We start from the raw sequence: 20,102 nt of genomic DNA, 5'->3' as shown, positions 1-20,102 counted from the left end.
GTCTGCTTGAGAACTCTGCTGCAGCCCTGCTTACCAGGTTAATTTGCTCCTCCCTGGAAAAGAAATTCCAGTATATCACATGTTGAGTGCCTTCACACGCAGTATTTCCTTAAGGAAATCTTCTGCGTATGAAATGTGTATGAAATCTTTCTGTTATGAAATTTGAGTTTGATCCAAATGTGGGAATTGCTCCTAGCAGCAATGTACACAGAAAATTTCTCATCCTTTGCTGCTATGTGTCCAATTCAATTTTTCTTTAACATTCCAGTCAAATAGCAGTGTATTTAAGAGGAATATTTTAGACACAATGATTCTTCTTCTAAAAATTTTCCTCATACTAAGTTGAAGTAACAGCACTGTTCATTTGGGTGCACATTTGTACATCACACATTTTTTGCAGTGAAAAAAGAAAGGAAATGATACCATACATGATATGGAACTGGAGTATCAGAAATCTATACCCCTGGTGTGCTGGCTGACACTGGATGTGTGTCTTTTACTTCAGATGCCTCACTTTTCATCTGAAAAGTCATAAGTTTGTGCCTATTTCTACATTGACCTTGAGACATACTAGAATATAAAATAAAAATAAATGGACTTAAGTGACGGTGTAATGCTGAAACCAATTCAAATAAACGGGGCAGGGCTAGGGAAACAGGAAGGGCAGAAGCAAGTTGATTGCAACTGTGGCTGGAGGGAACACAAGAGCTGATAACTGATCTGAAAGATCTCCTCAGTGCCCAGCTGAAATGTCTGTGTGAGAGCATTCCAGCTACCTCCTTCTGAACGGTCACATTTTCATAGAAACATTAAGGTTGGAAAAGACCTCCAAGATCATCAGGTCCAACCACCCCCCTACCACCACTGTCACCCACTAAACCATGTCCCTAAGCACCACGTCCAACCTTTCCTTGAACACCCCCAGGGACGGTGACTCCACCACCTCCCTGGGCAACCCGTCCCAATGCCTGACTGCTCTTTCCGGGGAGAAATTTCTCCAAATTTCTCCCTTTCTCCCCGCTTTTCCTCAGGTGACCACACGGTGCGTGCCGTGAAATGGGGTGACAGCAGAGCGGGGCGTTAACCACGGCAGCACACCAAGCCACCCAAACCCTTCCCCGTTTCCTTTCCGTTCCTTTTTCCAGCTCGGGGTCGGCTGCCACCCCCGGCCCCAGCCACCCTCGGTGTCCCCACAGCCCCTCGTACCGCCCCCACCCCTGTGCCCCCCATCCGCCCCTCACACCGGGTCCCCTCACACCGCCGTCCCGCCCCGCCACCGCCTCCCGGCCGCGGCGGCTGCGCCGTGAGGGGGCGGCCCCGGGCGGCCCGTCCCCGCTCCGCCATGCTGCCCAACACGGGGTAAGGCGGCCGGCCTCCCTCCTTCCTTCTCCGCGGGGCTGGGGACAGGGCAGAGCCGCGGGAGGGACCTTGGGGGGGGCCGGGGTTTGGGGCCGGGGGGCGTCCCGGCGGTCGGTGTGCTGCGCGGGGACGTGCTGCAAGGAGAGCAACTGCGGGGGGCTTGGGTCCGAGCTGCGCGGTGTCTCTGCGGGTCTGTGTGGTTTAAAGTAGTTTGGGTACAAAAAGTAAGCCGAGCCGTGCCCACCCAGTCCGGCGATCACATTGTCTTTCATTAAAGGGTCTTAATTCAGAGGAATTTTGTTGTCTTTTGGAGAGACAGTGCTGCGAATGGACGGGAACATAAGTTGGCCTTAATTTTGTGAGCAGGGTTGTTCGCTGAATTCCTAACGCGGCTAGGCAAGTTGTAAAAAGTGCCCTGGTGGAGCCTGCTGGTTTCTGTAGTAGTTGGAGCCTGGTGTGAGTTCAGTCCATCTTCATGTTTTTCATTTCCCTGAGGCTGCAGAGCCCGGAGGTGGGTTTGACATTTTTTGTCTTACTGCCAGAGTCCAGCAGGAATGGAAGCAATAAAGGAGCAGCCTTCACAATATAGGCAATTTTAAACAAGCACAGGTATTAAAAACTTGTAAACTATTGGACCATGAAGTGCATTAGGAAATAAATCCAAAGTCTTGCAAGTGTCTTAGCATGCTTAGGAAAGTTAAATGCTTTACAGTCTGGGTAGTTCTCTTGGTGAGGCTGAAGGAGCACTTAAACAGGTTGACCCAGCTGGCTTTGCAGGTGCTATCACACCGAGCTGACGGTGATAAATTAAATGAGTAAAAGTAAAACCGAGAAGGAAGCAAGATTATTATTTTTTAAACACAAAAGCGTGAGAGTATCAACTCAGCGTTTCAGAGAGGAAATTCATTTCTGAAAAAGAATTTTTCCTGTTAGTAAGGCTTTGCATGTTTTGGTAAACACTATTTCTATGGGCTTCTGAAAGAAATGGAAGCTCCTGGAGGAGCTTCGTTTGAAGGACTGAAGGACCTCTAGAGAGTGAGTGTGGTCAGTGGTGGTTGTAAGCCTGGGGAGAAGACTTTGTGTAGGCTGGAGAAGCAGCTGTGCAGAAAAGTGGGAGGGAAGAAAAAAAGACTCAAGCCAGTGAAAATATAACTAGAATGAATAGAATGTTTCCCAACATTTTAAACAGAGTAATAATCTGGGCAAAGGAATTGAATCCATGTGAATTCCTCCAGTCACAGCATAATTCAGGTTGGAAGGGACTTTGAGAGGTCTCCAGCTCACAACGTCTTGCCCAAAACCAGGCCAGCTGTGAGGTCAGTCTGGATTGCTCTGTTTTACATCCACCTGGGTCTAAAGAACCTCCAAGGCTGGAGACGGTTCAGCCCGTCTTGGCCCCAGCTCTGCAACCTGACCTTCCCCATGGAGGGGACTGCCTGAACCTCTCCGGTGTGAACCTTTCTTCTCTTAGTTTGAAGGAACACATTGTCTGTAATCCTCCTGCGGTGTGCCACAGTGGATGTGCTTGGCTGTCTCCTTGATCACCTCATAGTGAGGGGCTGCTGTTAGGTTCCCCCAAAGATGTGCCTTCCTCAGGCTGAACTGGCCCGGGTCCCTGAGCCTCTCCTCACAGGGCAGGTGCTCCAGCCCTTAAACATTTCTGTCTCCCACTGGTGAACTTCCATTTTGAACTTGCCTTGTATTTAGAGGCCCAAAATTGGTCACAGGGTCCATGTGCAGTCTTAGAAGTGCCAACTAGAGGTGCATATCCCCTTCCCTCAGTCTGCTGGTTATGGTGTTCCTGCATCCTGGGGTGCTGCTGGCTTTCCCTGGCAGGGCATGCTGCTGACGTATGCTCAGCTTGCTCTCTGCCAAGTGTCCCCATCCCTTTTCAGCTGTGCACCTCCCTGTCCACTCAGTCCCCAGCCTGTGTCATTGCAGGGACCCTTTCTTCCCAGTTGCAAGGCTGTCCATTTGTCCTTGCTGAATTTCATGAGGCTTCTGTTACATTCATCCGGCCTGTCAAGGTCCCTCTGGATGGCAGCCTAGCCCTCAAGCACATCCGCCAGTTGTCATCCCTGCCAAGTGCGCTTTGTCATCTCCTCCATGCTGGCGATAAAGGTGTTGAACAGGACTGGTGCTGGAGGAGATCTGACTTAATGCTGTCCTCCAGGCAGAGTATGACTTACCCAAACCACCACCCTCTGGGCTTGACCAACTAACTGTTTGTTAACCCTCAGGTTGTGCACCCATTAGGGCCATAATGTCTTTAATTTTTGAGAGATGGCATTGAAAGCCTTGCTGAAGTACATGGTATCTGCTGCTCTTGCTCTGGCTACAAATCCCCTCATTTTATCACGGAAGGCAATCAGGTAAGCCAGGCATCTTTCACCCTCGGAAAACCCGTGCTGACAGTTCCCAGTCGTCTTCTTAAAGTGCTGCCAGAGAAGTTGGTCCACGGTTTTCCCAAGAACCAGGACAAGTCTGGTGAGCCAGTGGTTTGGTGAATTGTTCTTCTGGGCGTTCATGTTTGCTTTCCTCTAGTAGTCGGGGAGCACCGCTGATCTCTCTGGTGTTTCATAGGTCGTAGAGAGGGGCTTGCAAGGGTGTCAGCTTTCTTGGTACAGCATGGTCCATGGCCATGTATGACTTACGTCCTCTTAGGTAGCTTCCAGCTTGACTTCTGTTTGGTGCCAGTTGTTCTCCTATTGAACGAGGTCTGGGACACCTTGCTGATGAAGACCAGGGCAAATGCGGCATAAGGTACCTCAGGCACCGCCAGTACCTGCTCGCAATAAGTCACCCCAACTATTCAGCAACAGGCCTGTTTTTTCCATGTTCAGCCTCTTACTGCCCTTGTAACAGCAGGCGATCTAGTTGCCTTTGACACCTTTTGTGAGCCTTAGCTGCAGGTGAACTTTGATTTTCCACTGCCTGATTCCTCCCTTGTAGCCTGTCCTTGCCTGCACCCCTGGATGACATCTTTGTATGTGTTAGCTCAGTCGTGAGCGCCCTGCATAGCTGTGTCAGTCTGCTGATACATCCGCTTGCCTTCCTGAGTGCCGGAATGGACAACTCCTTGGACGCTCCACGCTCATGGAGGGGCCTCGAGCCCTGCCAGCCTTCCTGACCTGCTCGGTCCTTCAGAGCTGCCTCTCGCAGGACCCCATTTCACAGAATCACAGGGGCTGGCAGGCACCTCTGGAGGTCACCCGGTCCAGCCCTCCTGCTCAAGCAGGACCGTGTCCATTTACCTGTTCCCTTACTGAGGTGGGGTCTGCACACCTCACATTGGTTTGGGGAAGGTAGAAGCCAAAACCTGGCCTTATTTTTCTGAGTTTAACACCCTGATTGTGAATTACAGAGGTGATCTTTCCTCATTGTGCATGTGATTCAACTCTAGGCAGTGTTTTTTTGCGATTCACTGTATTTTGAGATTTTTCTTCCCATGCCTCTCTAGAACCCAATTCTGCAGAAGGCAGCTGCTTGAATTGGTATCTGCAGGGCTTCACTGACTTGTGGGACTCTGCTGTTGACTAAGATTGCTGTTGCAGGGGAAGATTTCCTCCCCCTTCCTGCCTTGTTTCAGTTTTCAGTCTTCTGAGAGCAAATACCCTCCTCGAGGTTGCTTTAGAGAGGGATGTTCTCAGACCGGAGGGAGAAAACTGAGACCTGGAGGAACAGTAATTAAATCAAGTGTAGCCCAGACTGAATATAAAACCACATCACGTTCATGATGTGAGTGAATGGTGACGCTGCTGTAGCACATGGTTTATATTCATTCTTTAACTGGAGTTGAAAATTTGGACCGCTTGTCATTTTTCACTCAATTATGAAAAGCAGCAGAAGTTTTCTGCTGAACACCACAGTCCACATTCCTTCATTTGGAAAACCTGTGGTCTAAGAGACTTTAATGTCAAGTATGTCCTAAGTTAGAGATGAATTTTTAGCTCTTAAAATTCAGTGACATTATGTATGTAAGAAAAATATCTTCTGACACTCCAAAATCTGTTAGTTTCTCCAGGGGTTTTGATTGGACTGATTTTGGGGTGATCTATTAGATTAAATGTAGTTACTGGGAAACTGCTGAGTTTAGTGTAAAAACTTTAAGAGAAAAAATGACTTTCTGAAAATCATATTTCTGGCACTTCTCTTTGGCACCCTGCATTGGTATTGTGATTCTGGTCCTGAACTTTATACCATGTTGAGACATCGATTCTTTGCGTTTAGAGGGCTGTGAGAAGTGAATTACAGAGAGCTGCACAGGAGTGTCACGTCATTAGAAACCGGCATTTCGATTTACAACTGACTCCTTTTTTGGTTTTGGAGAACTTAAGCAGCTCTGTTGTAAACAGTGCTGGATCATTGTACAAAAAGGTCACTGGGTGACCTGTGTAACCTTCCTGCTTTGCTGCGTTTATAAACTTGGAACATCATCTCGTCTTCGGTGGTGGTGTAGGACTGTACTTTGCTGTAGCTTTGTCCATCTCTTCTGTAGTTTGGGTCCGTTTTTGTAGTAAAATGTTGAAGGAAGTTGGCTGGCTAGAAGACTGTGCTGGTTGTTTTTGTCCTTGAAGAGTGCTAAAAAGTCAGTGATTTACAGGTTTTGCTTTGTTCCCCCTCTTATTTACCCTCCTTATCTTTTTATCTTTAGGAAACTAGCAGGATGCACTCTCTTCATCACGGGCGCAAGCCGAGGCATTGGCAAAGCCATTGCCTTGAAAGCTGCCAAGGATGGTGCAAACATTGTGGTGGCTGCCAAGACAGCAGAGCCCCATCCTAAACTTCCAGGGACTATCTACACTGCTGCAGCAGAGAGTAAGTTGTAACAAATGAGGGTGGGCTTCAGGTGCTGGGCTGCGTGCATGTCCTACCTTAATTTTTGTGAGTGAGTGGAAAACTGCTTAGACTCCCTTAGCGCCGGTTCAGCTTCAAAACAATACGCTTAACTGGTTCTCTTGCCTCCCAGGAGTTCTGTGAGGTATCAAAATATAACAGTGATGAAGACATATGTATGTAGATGTGAAAATGCTGTGTTAATTTAGATGTCGAGTTGTGCCATACACAATCTCAGTGTTAGGCTTCGGTTCTGGCTATCCTGTTCTTTATGCAACGTGGAAAGGTCACAGTTTGAGAGTCTTGTTTTTGATGTGTTCATTGGAGAAGAGATTCTCAGCAGACTATTTGTTCAATCTGAGAGACAATTTTTAAACGTTTTATTTTCTAATTATGCAGTTGAAGCGGCTGGAGGAAAGGCTTTGCCATGCATCGTTAATGTGAGGGAAGAACAGCAAATTATTAATGCTGTGGAGAAAGCCGTGAAGACTTTTGGAGGTATGCTGAGATGTGGGGGAAAGGTTAACAGGCAGATTGTTCAAACAACAAAAAAAAGAACAGCCTGCCTTACTCCTGCTTTTTGTCCCTAACTGCTAACATGAAATGGCTTATTTTAAAACCAGGGATTGATATTTTGGTGAACAATGCAAGCGCCATCTCTTTGACTGGCACTTTGGAAACAGACACAAAGAAGGTCAATCTCATGATGGATGTCAACGTACGAGGAACCTACCTCACGTAAGTGCTGAGAAAGGAGAGTGAAGAAATTTTAACAAAATGTTTGACATTACCTCAGTTTACCTGAGGTACTTTCTGCAGCTGAATCTGGTTATCAGACATTATGTTCCTTTAAGTTCTGTTGCTAAAGATCAGTGAAGGAATTGTCATTAGAGTAGTTTAAAAACGCTCACGATCAGCCTGCTGAATCAGAGAGAGACATGCACAGCATGTCAATAGCAGGTAGAGAGAAAAACAGAAAGAAGGTAATAATTCTGGCTGCGGGGTGGTGGGTTTGTACTTCCACCCTGTGTTGTCTGCTTCTGAAAGCTGAACTGTGAGCAGCGCTGTGCTCATAAAGGAAAATTGTTCTTGCAGCACGGCATTGCACAAAATGCTCTGTGGATGTCCCTTGTTATGTCTCTGAATGGGCTGCGCTGTGTTGCTGGTAGCAAGTGCCATTTACACCTTCAGCCCCCAACAGCAACAGTCACTTTCTAGATGGTAACATCTAGCTATTCCAAATTAATGAAGAATTCTTTAAAACGTCTTTTGTTTGGTGCCTTAAGAAGATTAAAAAAAGCAGATTCTGTGTTGCTGAGAGTGGAAACATATGTGAAAGTTTAATGCCTCTCAAGGGAAGTTACAAATGGTCTTTGTCGTTGCTTTAAAGCAATCAATTGTGAAGACCTAGTAAAGCATTTCAGCCTTTTCTTCCCCTTGCTTTGTGTGTTCCTTCAGTTAGTAATTTGTAGAGTTCTGTTGTCAATTTACTGTTGAGAAGGTTATCGTAGCTAAAAAAAAAAATGGCACAGGTATTTTGTCTGTGGAGGAGGTAGGGAGGATTTCCCATTCAGAGGTGTACCTGTCGAAGTGTATATACCTTGGTTCCTGTGCACTAAGAAACAGGTATCTGTTACTGAACCTCACACACTGTCACTGGAAAGAGTTGAAGCCCCAGCTTATTTTAGCAGGTGATAAAAGACAGTGTCAACTTTAATGATTTTACAGTTGAAGGTGTTTCCTCTGCGGCTGACAGTATGCATGCATCCTGATGAAATGTGTGAATTGGAGGTAGGTAATGTAGTCCACAGTACTGCTGTTCTCCCTAACAAGCTTGATAAAAATTCTCCAGCAGAGGTCACATGCCAACATGTACCCTAGATGTAGAAGTGAAGTCAAATGATGGTTTCTAATAAGGTGAAAGTTGTGCTTTTACAGATGCACGTACATTCTAAGCTGAATGAAGTAGGTGACTCTTCTGGTCACCAGAGAACAGGCTTTGAGTTTTGCTTGGAATTGTCACAATAGCTTTTCACTATGCAGTATTACTTCTGTGATGTGGTTTTGAAGAAGAAATAGATGTGTGATCAGAAGAGGATATATTTAGGACCAAATGATGCTCTGCACTGGTGATTTGGCTTGTTACCTTATTGTGGTTTGTTGCCCCTGTCAGAACTGCTGGTATTAGTTCTGACTATGGCTTCTGAGCATCTGGAAAATCTGCTTTAGTAGGTGCTGCTAGGACAGAATATTTCTGTTGTTCCATTTATCAGATAAATATTTGATACAAGGGCAGGGTTTCAGCTTAGTGTCGGATCTTCAAGAAAGTGAAAATAGTGGTGTGCCATTTTTTATTGTGAGGGTAGGTGTTCTGTAAAATAAGAGGTGACTGACTTGTCTGGTTTCTGTCTTCCAGGTCCAAAACATGCCTTCCATACTTGCGGAAGAGTAAGAACCCCCATATCCTGAACCTCAGCCCACCTATGAATATGAATCCCATGTGGTTCAAAAATCATTGTGGTGAGTAGCATTCAGGGGCTTTGTTGTTATTTTTGAGAACCACATAAATAACTGGTGAAATGTGCAGGAATGCCAGCCCAGAACGCCAGATCTTGTGTTCTTAGCATTCAGTACAGACTGCCTGTAATGGTTCCCCAGAGTCTTTTGCACCTCACATAAAAAAAAAACAACTGGTTTGTGGGAAAACAGAGTGCAAGTTTCGTGGTCTAATATGTCCTTTTATTTTCAAGAATGTTCTATGGTTAAGAGACTGCTTTTTCGTAGGAATTCTTACGATAACACAGTGTTTTCTGTTACACAAAGAATTAGAAAAGCAAAATCTGTTTTCTTACAGTTTCAGCTTCATGTTTGATTTAATAGAAAGGCTGTAGGCTGTATTTCTAATTGGAAATTATTTTGAGGTGTGAAAGAGACCTCATTCTGTGTTTAGGTTAGAACATATGTTGTTCATTTTAAGCTTGTTGAATAGCTTCCAATTTTAGACGCTTGTCCTGTAAATCTCCCCCAGCAAGTCCAAGTTTTTTCCCCCTAAAAGTTTCCTTTCTCAAAATAGAAAAGAAGGATTTAGAATGTCCTTTTTTCTTCCTCTTTTTTTTTTTTTTTTTTTTTCCCCTACACTAAAATGCTAGTTTGGTCATAAACAGCTACTGTGTCGCAGAAAAAATTGAGAGCTGCTCTCAGTGTTTGTATAAAAATACAATATAAACACCATAAAGTTGAGCTTCGGTCATTGTTTTAATTTGCCAAAAGATGCTTAGCTCATCTTTTAGCTCATTTAGTTGTAGTGAAGAGATGGCAGGCTACAGTTCGTATCTGCCAAGGTACGGGGGAGGAAGGGAGAGATTTTTGCTCTGGGAAGATACTGCTTTGTGTCCAAAAACTTAATTTTCCATGCAAAGAAATAACTTTAATTTTGAAGGATAGAAAATTCAAGTTCTGTTGATGGACCGCACATTTTGATCCTACTAAATACAGGATGTTTATATATTTCTTGTTGTAGCTTATACCATTTCTAAATATGGAATGTCCATGTGCGTCTTGGGAATGGCAGAAGAATTTAGAGGAGAAGTTGCTGTCAATGCTTTATGGCCTAAAACAGGTGATTTTTTATGATAATAAAATAATTTTTGTATTTTGTCTTATACAACTTGGTTTATTTAGCTTTAAATGCACTTTAAATTTCTTCTGGAACTGATTCAGGACACCAAGCAATTCTTTTGCATATTCTTTGTTCAGCCTGCATGGATGTTGGTTTTCATTCTTAGCTCTCACTAGACCATTGCCACTTTGATCCTAACTTGTTTTCAGCCTGATTGCAACCCATTCAGCCCTTCTACTTGGCCTGACTGTGCTCCTTTTCATATTCCCAGAGTTCTGGTTTGGGCAGAATCACAAAAGTACTAGCATGCTTTCATTTGCATTACTATTTAGAATTCCCTGCTGGTTAGATTGCCAGGAAGTAGGTGGAACTGGCAATAGACATATCTTTGTAGAGATAATTAAAAAAATAATCCTCATTCTAGAGGTTTTGGCACAGTGGGCCAGCAAATAGTTGTTCACAAAACCATCTTCTTGCAAGTCACAGGACATTAGAGCTTTAAAGTAGAAAAACAGCTTGGTGTTCCCAGATTGTATTAGCTCCAGTTTGTTGTCTGTGGATCAGCGAGGATCAGGGCTATGTTTCAGGATTTAGTCCGCTGTTGGACAAAGAGGCCTGTCCCTTCATCCCAAATACATCTATATGCAGAAATGATACGGATGTCATTAAAATCAGAGAGAGGGTAATCTTGCCCTTTGGATGGCGTGGTCCTAGTCATCACCTTATGATACATTACAACAGCAAAGCTTATTCCCGTAACGTGGAATTAAGCAGTGAGAGAGGCAGAGGGGCAGGAAGAAAGGAAAGAAGAAGAAATAAAAATAATGAAGCAAGAGCCTCTTCTGGGGCTAGTGCGCCAGTTGTAAGCAACGTTTGTACCCAGGCACTTTTCAGCACTTTCCTGTTAGGAATTGCAGGCCCGTTACAGTTTTGAGCGTGGAAACTCTCTGGTTTGCTCCCCCTAAAGTGAGGAGTATGAGCAAAACTTGATGATTTCAGTCAAAGTCAACTGAGTTTCTTTGCTTAAATGCTCTGGGTGGTAGTCAGTTGAACGCTTACGTTGGTATATCTGTCAGATCAGGTCGTTTTTCACTGGTCTGGATACTTGCATTGTAAATTCTCCCAGTACATTAATATCTTACAAACTCTGCTTGTGCTGAGTTTTACTCACAGAAATATTTTATTTAGGGATTACTTCCTGAATGATAGTTACATCAATACCAAACCTGCATGAATATCATGCTAGGTTCTCTTGTGTGAAAAGTATTTAAATTTTAGCGTAAGATTCTGCACAGTATATTCTGACACTTTTCAGTTCAGTCATGTATTTAAATTCTTTTAGTGAATGTGCTCAGTTATTCAGGGTTGGACGAGCAAAGAGAACATGTTAGTTGCTTGTAATAAGTGTTCAGTTTATCTATAGATGCTAAATCCTCGTGTCGTTGAATTACTTATCCATTAGGCAGAATAAGATGATGTAGTCAATCTTAAGATCTTTTTTTTTTTTCTTTTTAATCTGGTATTTGTAATTGTTTTGACCTTTTGTTTTTAACATTTTGGCTAAAAATGAAAATTCTCGTTTACAAGCAGTTCTTAGGTAGATATATGGCTGCCCGAGGAACATTGTGTTTTCTGTTTTTTTTTTGCCCTGTCCGTGAGGTTTGGGAGTGTTGGGTGCAATGCAAGGAGTTGTAAGTTCTGGAGTTTGGTGATAGTATCCTTGTATTCTCTGGCAAAACTCATACCTGCTGGGTTGTCCGTATGAAATTCTGGGAGTGTTCCCATCCCACCAGTGTCTGTAGCAGAAAGAACAGCTTTGCGTTTGGCACCAATGTCATCTGCCTTAATCGTGACATAAGAAGGAGAAAGTGCTGATACTGTTGAATTTTAGTGAGCAGGTCTTTAAGGCATGCTGTGTATTTTGAAGAGGATAAGCTGTTCATCTTTGGTATACTGAAGGCAAATGCACACATAACTTCATGGTCTGGATTGCCTTCTTGACAGTGAAGTGAAAGATCGCCTTTCAGGTTTCGAGTCTCTGTTTTATCTGTTATTTCTGAAGGAGTTAGGAACACGCACTCGCTTCCACATGCTTGCTTCTGCAGTAGTCCAAGGAAACCTCACAAAAGTTTCAATGGAGATTTCACAGAATAGGGCAATGCAATTTGCTTCTTAAAGCCTCCCACCCACCAAACCTCATGCCCATCCCTCCTGGCTTGCAGCTAAAATGCCACTGCTGTGTGGGTTTTATATCTCCTCAGAATCCTGTTATTTTATTTTATTTTTAATAAGTGGACATGATATTTTATCTAATGTTTTGTGGTTTTTGGTCACTGACTGATTAAGCATAGAAAATTGTTTATGAGAGTTAAGGACGATGCAGGAATTCATCCAAAGTACCTCATTCAGACAGAGAGGTTTGGCATGACTTATTTTCACCAGCAGCACTTTGTATGGAATATGCAGGCAGAGTATGAGGCAGTAGATGTTCAAAACCTTTCTGCATCAATCTGTGCTCATAGGCTTATATTTAGAAGGATAACATTTGGCACTAATAAGAAGGTGGGAGGTGCATGGGCCAGGAAAAGTGAGCAGGTTAATGAATCCTCAGAGTATTGAAGTATAGTTGTGTCAAAAGGAACTAATAAACTTCATCAGTGTATCTGATGGAAATAACCTCTGAACTGTTGGTAGTTATTAAAAAAATAAAATAATAATTAAATCTTGCAGGATAGGTCACATTTTAGAGGACTGAAGGAAATGCCTGAAGAAGATGTATTTCCTGTCCTCAGAAAGGATAAAAAGACCTAGATGTATGTACAGTGTAACTATATGCCACTTATCTATAGGCGACTATTTGTAGCATTTCACTTGATTTGAAAAAAAGAAGCTGAGGATGATCAAATGTAAATGAAATCCAAAGGCTAGCGCCCACCACAGAAGAGTGCAAAAAGCCTCAGAAGTGAGTGGACAAGGCCATCCACCTCTTACACTTTACCAGAACACACTTTGACAGGAACTCCCGTGACCAGCATTGAACACTGTTGTTCTTTTACACGGCTCCCACTTGGGAATGATCTTTCTCACATCGGTGTGTACAGTGCCTACTCTTTCCTTTTAAGTGATGTTTCAATCATTTCTGCATCAAAGCTGCTGTTACTTTGTGTGGAATGGAAACATCTGAAGGAGAACAAAAATAATTTAAAATCAGGTTTATCTTTCCGCCTCCAGGATCTGTCATCCCCAAGTGGGGGAGGTGATTTGAAATCTGTCCTGGAACCTAGAAAAGAGCAGGGCAGAGTGTTGAGTCTTGAAGAGAAGCTGCAAAGAAGACATGAGGCAGAACTGTATAAGGGAAGACTAATAACATGGCAAATGCCAGAAGCTACAACTGAGCAGCCTCTTTGTGGAAGAGGATGAAAGCAAAGTGAGGTACATACCTCAAGCTGGAAGAGCAAAAGTCCATGTTGGGGGCATTGATAGAAGGGTTGAGAGACATGATGAATGTCATGAGTCCTTCTCATTATTATTCTTTTTCTTCCTTTAATAGCTTTCTATTTTTACTGCTGCTTGTAGAGAATTATTTGTCCGTTGGTAGTATTTCCTAATTTCGTCTTTGTAAGATTTCCTTTCACGTGAAAGGAAAATAGTTCATGCACTTGCCATGAAGATGGGAATTTCATGTCGTCAGTGTTAAACCGTTATTTTCTTATCCTCCAAACTTTCCAGCTATACACACAGCTGCTATGGATATGTTGGGAGGATCTGGAATAGAGAAACAGTGCAGAAAAACGGACATCCTTGCAGATGCTGCATATTGCATTTTAACAAAACCAAAAAGTTTCACTGGAAACTTCATTATTGATGAAGTTCTGCTGAGAGAAGAAGGAGTTAAGGATTTTGATGTCTATGCAATTGCACCAGGTAAAAGAGATCTTTAAAATGAGAGATAAGTTGAGGAAGGAAGGCCATATGAGGAATATGAATATTCTTTTGTGTCTAGGGCCTCTTATGTGAATCTGTAAAAAGTCACATGGCTCAACTTTCGTAACTTGCCTTCCTGGAAAGCACATACTAGTTCACCAAGGCTCAAATCATACATGTCTATTAAAGTAAAGAAATCCATTGACAAAAATAAAATGCACCTGCCCTATAGGTGCATATATAACCATTTACCAAATAGTGAGATAGTGTATCATCTTCAAAGGTTTCTCATTGCATCTGTAAGAGGCCTCTAGGTCTGATTTTAAATGAACCAGAACCCAAACATGTTATTTCATGATTTGTCGTTCCTTCAAATTGCAGTTTTTTTTACATATAAACCGTGGTGTATTTTCATACAAAGTGCATTCCTGTCTGTGCTGTTCACCTTCACTTGGACTTACTGTTATTTTTTAACTCCCCTTCAGGTCACCCCCTGATGCCTGACTTCTTCTTGGATGCTGAAATTGACGTGACAGCCATGAAACCAGAAAGCCATGGTAGGGAAAGCTCCCCATGTACAAGTTGATAATTCCAAGTGATAACGAATGCCTCCTCTATTTCAGATTACTTTCTTTTCTCCCAAGCATTTGTGCTACAGGCTGTTTGGCAAAACCTCTTTTGTATTTGGGATATGATTTATGGACTGTCACACTCTGTAACTTTTACGGTTTATAACTATTGCTTTATTTTGAAGAATTCTCTCTTAACCATCTGAATTGTGTAGTATGAAGGTCACAGGTAAATATTGCTGGAAAAAAGTCAATAGCAAACAATACATTTTGCAGGGGTGTTATATCTGTCTTGCTAAATTTGTAAGAAAGGAATTGATGTAGAGCCTCCATTGCTTCTTAAATGAAATTCCCACAGTCATGTGTGACGTGAATGTCCATGGGGTGAAACGGAGAAATCTTTGTCATAGCAGCATCAGTTTTGCTTTTTCAGAATTGTAGTCTGTCAGGTTGGTGGGCAAGTAAGAATACTGAGTAGTTTTCATGGTGGTGCCAAAACAGGTAGAGAGAAGGGAAGAAGGATGCTAAGTTTGAGCAGAGTCCCTTTCCCATGAAAAAAACAATTTGTGCATATGCTCCAGGACTTTTTTGCCAGAGATAGAAGCTGTTAACTCCCTGGACTGTGAAACCCAGGTTATTTAGTAGCAATTCACAAAACAGTCCTAATTATTTTCTGATACTTAAGATACCTAACCAACTTTCTGCAACAAATTCGAGGGTATTCAAAGTGATAAGCCTTGTAAATTGCAAATGCTTTTCTTAATTTTTAAATGTGCATATTCACTGCAGTATGGTAAAATGCCGGTTAAATTAGTGAATTGACCAATAGCTGAGAAGCTTTTGCAGAAGAATTACTGAAAATATTTGTGTTATTAGAAATATACATAACATGCATAAGCATTTCAGCATGAAAGTTCTGTTACTAAAGACACCGATGTTTTTTTTGTTTGTGCTGTCAGGAGTATATTGAGTGCATAGAAAACTGTGCTGGTTAAACATTAGGAATGAATTGTGAACAGTCAGAATTAAATTGTTGCTGTGGTTTCATTTTTACTTTTCTTTTGACATAGTAAGAAGTGAAATATATATTACAGAATTACCCTTAGTGCTGTATACCAGTTTCAGTTGCCGGGTGCTGAAAACTTCATTTATCAGTATTGAAGATACTGTTATTTCAGTGGTATTTTCCCAACTGAGAAGCGTAAGTCCTAGAAAACCGCCTATGGTCAACAGTGTTGCATATAAGCTTTTCAGAGTTCTCTCCCTGTGTTAAGACATGCTGTTTTAGAGTTTTGTGCATCGTTCAGCAAGAAATAATCTATTTCTTGTAGGTGCTTCCCAGGCATTCAAGGAGGAAAAGAAATCAAGTGGATCCAAGCATGAGGGCCCAGATGGAGCTAAGGGTCATACAGAATCTGCTTCGAGTCCTGTTGCAGAAACATTCAGAGTTATTCAGGGAGCCATCAGTAAAGAATTTGTGAGATCTACGCAGGGTGTCTTCCAGTTTGAATTATCTGGTAAGAAAGAGCAGCTCTTGTAAAACTTTCACACGCTCCCATGCCTAGCCAAAGGCAGCCTGGAGACTGCCGCTCGTTCTCCCTGCCGTGCTCAGGTGATGACGGAGGCACTTGGTACATCGACCTGAAAACCAATGACGGGAGCGCCGGCTTTGGAAAGCCTCCTGTGACGGCCGACGTAGTTATGAGCATGTCGAGTGGCGACTTTGTGAAAATGTTCACAGGTGAGTAACGAAGGCATTCACCAGAGGGGCGGCGGTGCCTCGCGCCCAGAATGCTTTGTTCTGAACATTTCATTCTGCTGGTAGCCTAGTGGACTGGCTCTTCTCTTTGTAGTCCTGGAACTGGATGAGCATTAAGCTTCTAGTGGCCCAGGTGCAAGTAGGATAGAGTTCCTTGGGCTCCTCTGGACTCTTATGTCTGTGAACAAAACGAGCACGGAAGTTGATAGTGCTTTGTTGAGTAGCTATTAGAGATTTCCCAGGGAGTGTAGCTTCAGAAAGCATCCGCAGTTTCAGAAAGCACCCAGTCAGTCTACTGAACTTCTTTTGTGCACACCTCTCATCTGTTTTTCCTAAATGCATGCTGCTTTTACACGAGCTGGGTAGCAAAGTAACCACCAGATACTACTGTAGGATACCGAGGTTTCGTCCGCACGGTCTGTCTCCAACTCTTTTCCTGATAATGCTGTATCTTCTTTTTAGGTAAACTAAAACCAACCATGGCCTTCATGTCAGGAAAGTTAAAGATCAAAGGTAACATGGCACTAGCAATAAAGCTGGAGAAGATGCTGACACAGTTTAACTCTAAACTTTGAGGGGAAAGCCTTCCTAACAGAACCTTGGCCTTTTATGTATAATGATAATGCTGTTCTTAAATGCTAGTCCTTTTTGATGAAATATAACACGTAAGAATAAAACGTGAGACTGTTAGAGGAGAAATAACTGAGTCTGATGAAGACTAGAAGGCGTTTGTCTTGATTAAACGAATTCCTTCTTGAGAATACACATGCTAGGTTGCAAGCGTTTTCATTTCCTCTACGCCTTTGGAACTGTGCAGCATATCTGAAGTGGGCTTCCTTCTACATGGCTGTTTGCGTGCATGTCCCAGAAAAAGGGTGGGAGGACCAAGTGTTACCCTGCCGTTGTATTTCTGCGATATAAATGCCATGCAGAGATCCCTGTGCTGGCATAGAAGTGGGAGCAACATGGTCGGTTTTGCAGGGTGCCAAGTACCTCTGCTAAGTGGCCATCTCATTATTTGTTTTTGCTTTCCTTGGTTTATTCCCTACACTAGTCCTGGTACCTGTGAGTCAGGTTACGCACACCTGCATGCACGCGTGCACACAGCTGCACACCCACCCACCGCCACAGACAAGGCGATGCCTCCCACAACAGCTGCAGGTAGCACCAGGAGGTTTAAGCTACCAGACCTGTGCAGACAGCCACGTCCCCTTCCTCCTCTTCAGCTGGTAAGGACGGGAGCTCAGCACTGAAAGCAGGGACGGCCTCACTCTCCAAAGGGGCGAGTGAACGCATCCTCGTCAGTACGGTGCGAGAGCATCTGCAGAGCCCAGTGTACCAATCTCTTTAAGCGTTTATTCAGTGTCACCAACAGAACTGCCCAGAATTTAAGGCATTTAGGTCTCCCAAGCATGCTGAGAAGCTTGCAAGACTTAAGATTTACTTCCTAATGCACTTCATGGTCCAATAGTTTTCAAGTTTTTCAAGCCCACACTCATCTAAGACTGCTGGTATTGCGAAAGGTCCGTCCTTGTTGAATTCTGGTAATAAGACAGAAAATTCACATTCATCGTTGTGCTTGCTTCACAGACGGGTTCCTCTCTAGCCAGGCGTGACAACCTGGGGCGCAGAGGCATGGAGGGAGGGGAAGCTCACCCCCTGTTGGGCAGCGGCAGCTCCTCAGCCCCTCTGTGTTTGCCCGAGCAGGAGGGAGCAGCGTGGCTGGGTCGGGTGAGTGCTCGCGGCCACACAGCCTGCCAGCTGCAGCGGAGCAGGAGCGCTGGCATGAACGGGGACAAAGGCTGTGCGTGGCGTAGGAGGCAGAGCTGACCTAGCACTGGAAGCCAAAGTTCTCTGAAGGAGAATGAGCTGGCTGAACGGATTGTGCAATAGTGCATATGCTGGTTGCTGCAATGCAATAAGGAAGCGTATGTGCTTTGCCTCTATGCAAAGCAGAAACCTCCACAGCAAATAACACCTGAGAGCTGCCTAGGGTGTTTGATCTGGAAAGAGACACTTTGGATTAGAATTAGATTTAGAGTCTTAGATTAGACTTAGATTTAGAGTCTTCTGAATGGAGAGGGCAAGAAAAAGAATCTTTGGGAAGCAGAAAAAGCAATGCTTTGCTGCATGATCTAAAGGGACAATGGTACCAAATTCTCTTGCTAGGAGCACAGGGTAAGTTTTTCACACTCATACTGGAGACTGTTGGATACACTGAAGTTTTCTCAGCTGGATGGACAGCAGATGGAGGTAGCCTTATGTGTATGGACAAGGGATGGTTGTGGAGGAAGTGGTCTATTTTGGAATTACTGCTGTGTGAGGAAAGCAGGGGTGGCTGGTGCTGGGGTACATTAGCCAACCTGGCACTGGGAAAAGGAACAAAAAGAAAACGAGAAAAGGATTTTGCAGCCAACCTTCCTCAGCGGCAGCTCAGAACTGTGAGCTGGGAAAGAATTAATACAGTGAACTTCCCACTCTATTCCTTGAAGACCGATGAATATTTCAAAAGGGGCATTTTGGTGTTGGACTACACCTTCCCCCCACACCCCCAAATCCAATGTCTTTTTACCTTGAAAATCTGTGTGCCTTATATTTCTTTGATCCAATCCTGCTCAGGTGTGGAGACCTCCTTACAGGATTTTTGAGCTGAGCCCACCCAAACATGAACGTGGCAGCAGGGACAGGAGCAGAGTAGCGCCAGCACTGCGGATGGCTACTGGGAGCATTTTTCGTCTTCCCTCAGCTGGGGCACTGCTTGAAAAATGCAAAACATGGTGCAACTAGCATGGTAACAATCTCCTACAGCAAGCTCCAAAACCAAAAGAGACAGCAAAAAGTGGCTATCGCAAACCAAACGTGCCTGCAGTACAGGAAGGGGCTTGTTTTACGCGATGGTCTCCTGTTGGCCTACCAAGTTCAGCCAAAGGCTATGACTAGATGCAAGTTCGCCATCTAGTGTAGAGTGGAGTGGTTTCCATTCTCTGTTCCTGTGAGAGGTTTCACTTCAAACTGAAGTGTTTCCAGTCCAGCTGAAATCACTGGAGCCTTTCCTCTGTCTCACCTTCTGCCTCCCCAGGCCAGGGATGGTCTGTGGCAGGATTGTCTTTCTTCTGCTCCTCCAACCGTATCTGTCTCCTCTGCAATTTCCCCCCGGCTCCTCTCCAATTTCACAGCAAAGGCAAGCTGAGCTGTCACTTTGAAGATCCTATACCACTATATCCACACATAACTCTTCCTGCAGGGTCTCGTCCTCCCTCTCAGGGACGCCTGATAGAGACTCTGGTACTACCCCTGCCCTTTACACACTGCCCACTTGGCGATGCTGCCGGGAGACATTCCACCAGCTCCTACCTTTGTCTTGTCCTCCTTCCCTTTTGGCTTTCACACAAAGGTCCAATGCAACATCTGGAGAGCATATTTAGGTTTCACAGAGATTTAGGACAGGGAGGGCGGTTTTGGCCATGGTTCTGAGTCCAGCATAGGAATTAAATCAGTGGGCTTTACTGACTTGAGCAGAAGTCTAGTTAAGCCACAAAGAGACCCACTTGTCCTTGTGTTGTGAAGTCATGGTAGCTATTTGACTGCCACTGCACGTCCGTTTCCTTGGGGCTGCAGATGCCAGTAGGAACAGTCATGAATAAGCCAAAGGGATCAAGGGCTCTCTGAATGCTTTGCTTCCCAGAACATCTTCTACACCTCTTTCCTGCCTAAGGTCAGAATCCTCCACAGGTGGAAGCCGAGCTGGTCTTGTGAGAAGACCTGCTGAGGCAGGACCTCGTCCACCCTCTGCAGCCCCTCAGCCTAGAGGCAGAGGCCCAGGTACACGGGTCGGGAGCCTCATACCCGCAGTGGGGCTGCACGGCCGTGCCTCCACAGACAGCTGCTGGTTTCAGCACCCACGGGCCTGCCGGCAGGAGAAGCAGCTGGGCACCGTACTCGGCCTTGTTCCCAATGCTTTTGTCTTGGATGCTTTGTCCTCTCCAGCATCCCGTGGTGAGGCTTTCTTCTGCATCAGGAGGATGGAGTCTCCCTG

At 44.3% G+C, this 20,102-nt stretch overlaps 1 protein-coding gene across 2 annotated transcripts; it reads left to right on the top strand.

Annotated features, from left to right (window-relative positions):
- The first annotated feature begins 1,201 nt into the window (after positions 1-1,201).
- HSDL2 (hydroxysteroid dehydrogenase like 2) lies at positions 1,202-16,831 on the top strand. Of its 2 annotated transcripts, XM_080573230.1 has the most exons (11): positions 1,202-1,359; positions 6,014-6,177; positions 6,595-6,693; positions 6,819-6,933; positions 8,612-8,715; positions 9,716-9,814; positions 13,544-13,738; positions 14,224-14,295; positions 15,639-15,824; positions 15,920-16,048; positions 16,529-16,831. In XM_080573230.1, the coding sequence occupies exons 1-11, from the start codon at positions 1,343-1,345 to the stop codon at positions 16,639-16,641; spliced, it is 1,293 nt and encodes a 430-aa protein (XP_080429356.1). In that variant the 5' UTR covers positions 1,202-1,342; the 3' UTR covers positions 16,642-16,831. The 2 variants fall into 2 exon arrangements, with proteins under 2 accessions (XP_080429356.1, XP_080429357.1); XM_080573231.1 differs by lacking the exon at positions 13,544-13,738.
- The last annotated feature ends 3,271 nt before the right edge of the window (positions 16,832-20,102 follow it).

This window comes from Anser brachyrhynchus (assembly GCF_964034855.1).
Source record: "Anser brachyrhynchus genome assembly, chromosome: Z".
Lineage (NCBI taxonomy): Eukaryota > Metazoa > Chordata > Aves > Anseriformes > Anatidae > Anser > Anser brachyrhynchus.
The sequence above is the reverse complement of the archived record's forward strand: the minus strand, read 5'-3'. Positions and strand labels throughout refer to the sequence as shown.

What these genes read in the sequence shown, in the direction of transcription:
- HSDL2 (XM_080573230.1), top strand. An exon ending in TGTCTATGCAATTGCACCAG is followed by an intron (nt 13,739 to 14,223) that starts GTAAAAGAGATC and finishes ACTCCCCTTCAG; the next exon opens with GTCACCCCCTGATGCCTGAC. An exon ending in CATGAAACCAGAAAGCCATG is followed by an intron (nt 14,296 to 15,638) that starts GTAGGGAAAGCT and finishes TATTTCTTGTAG; the next exon opens with GTGCTTCCCAGGCATTCAAG.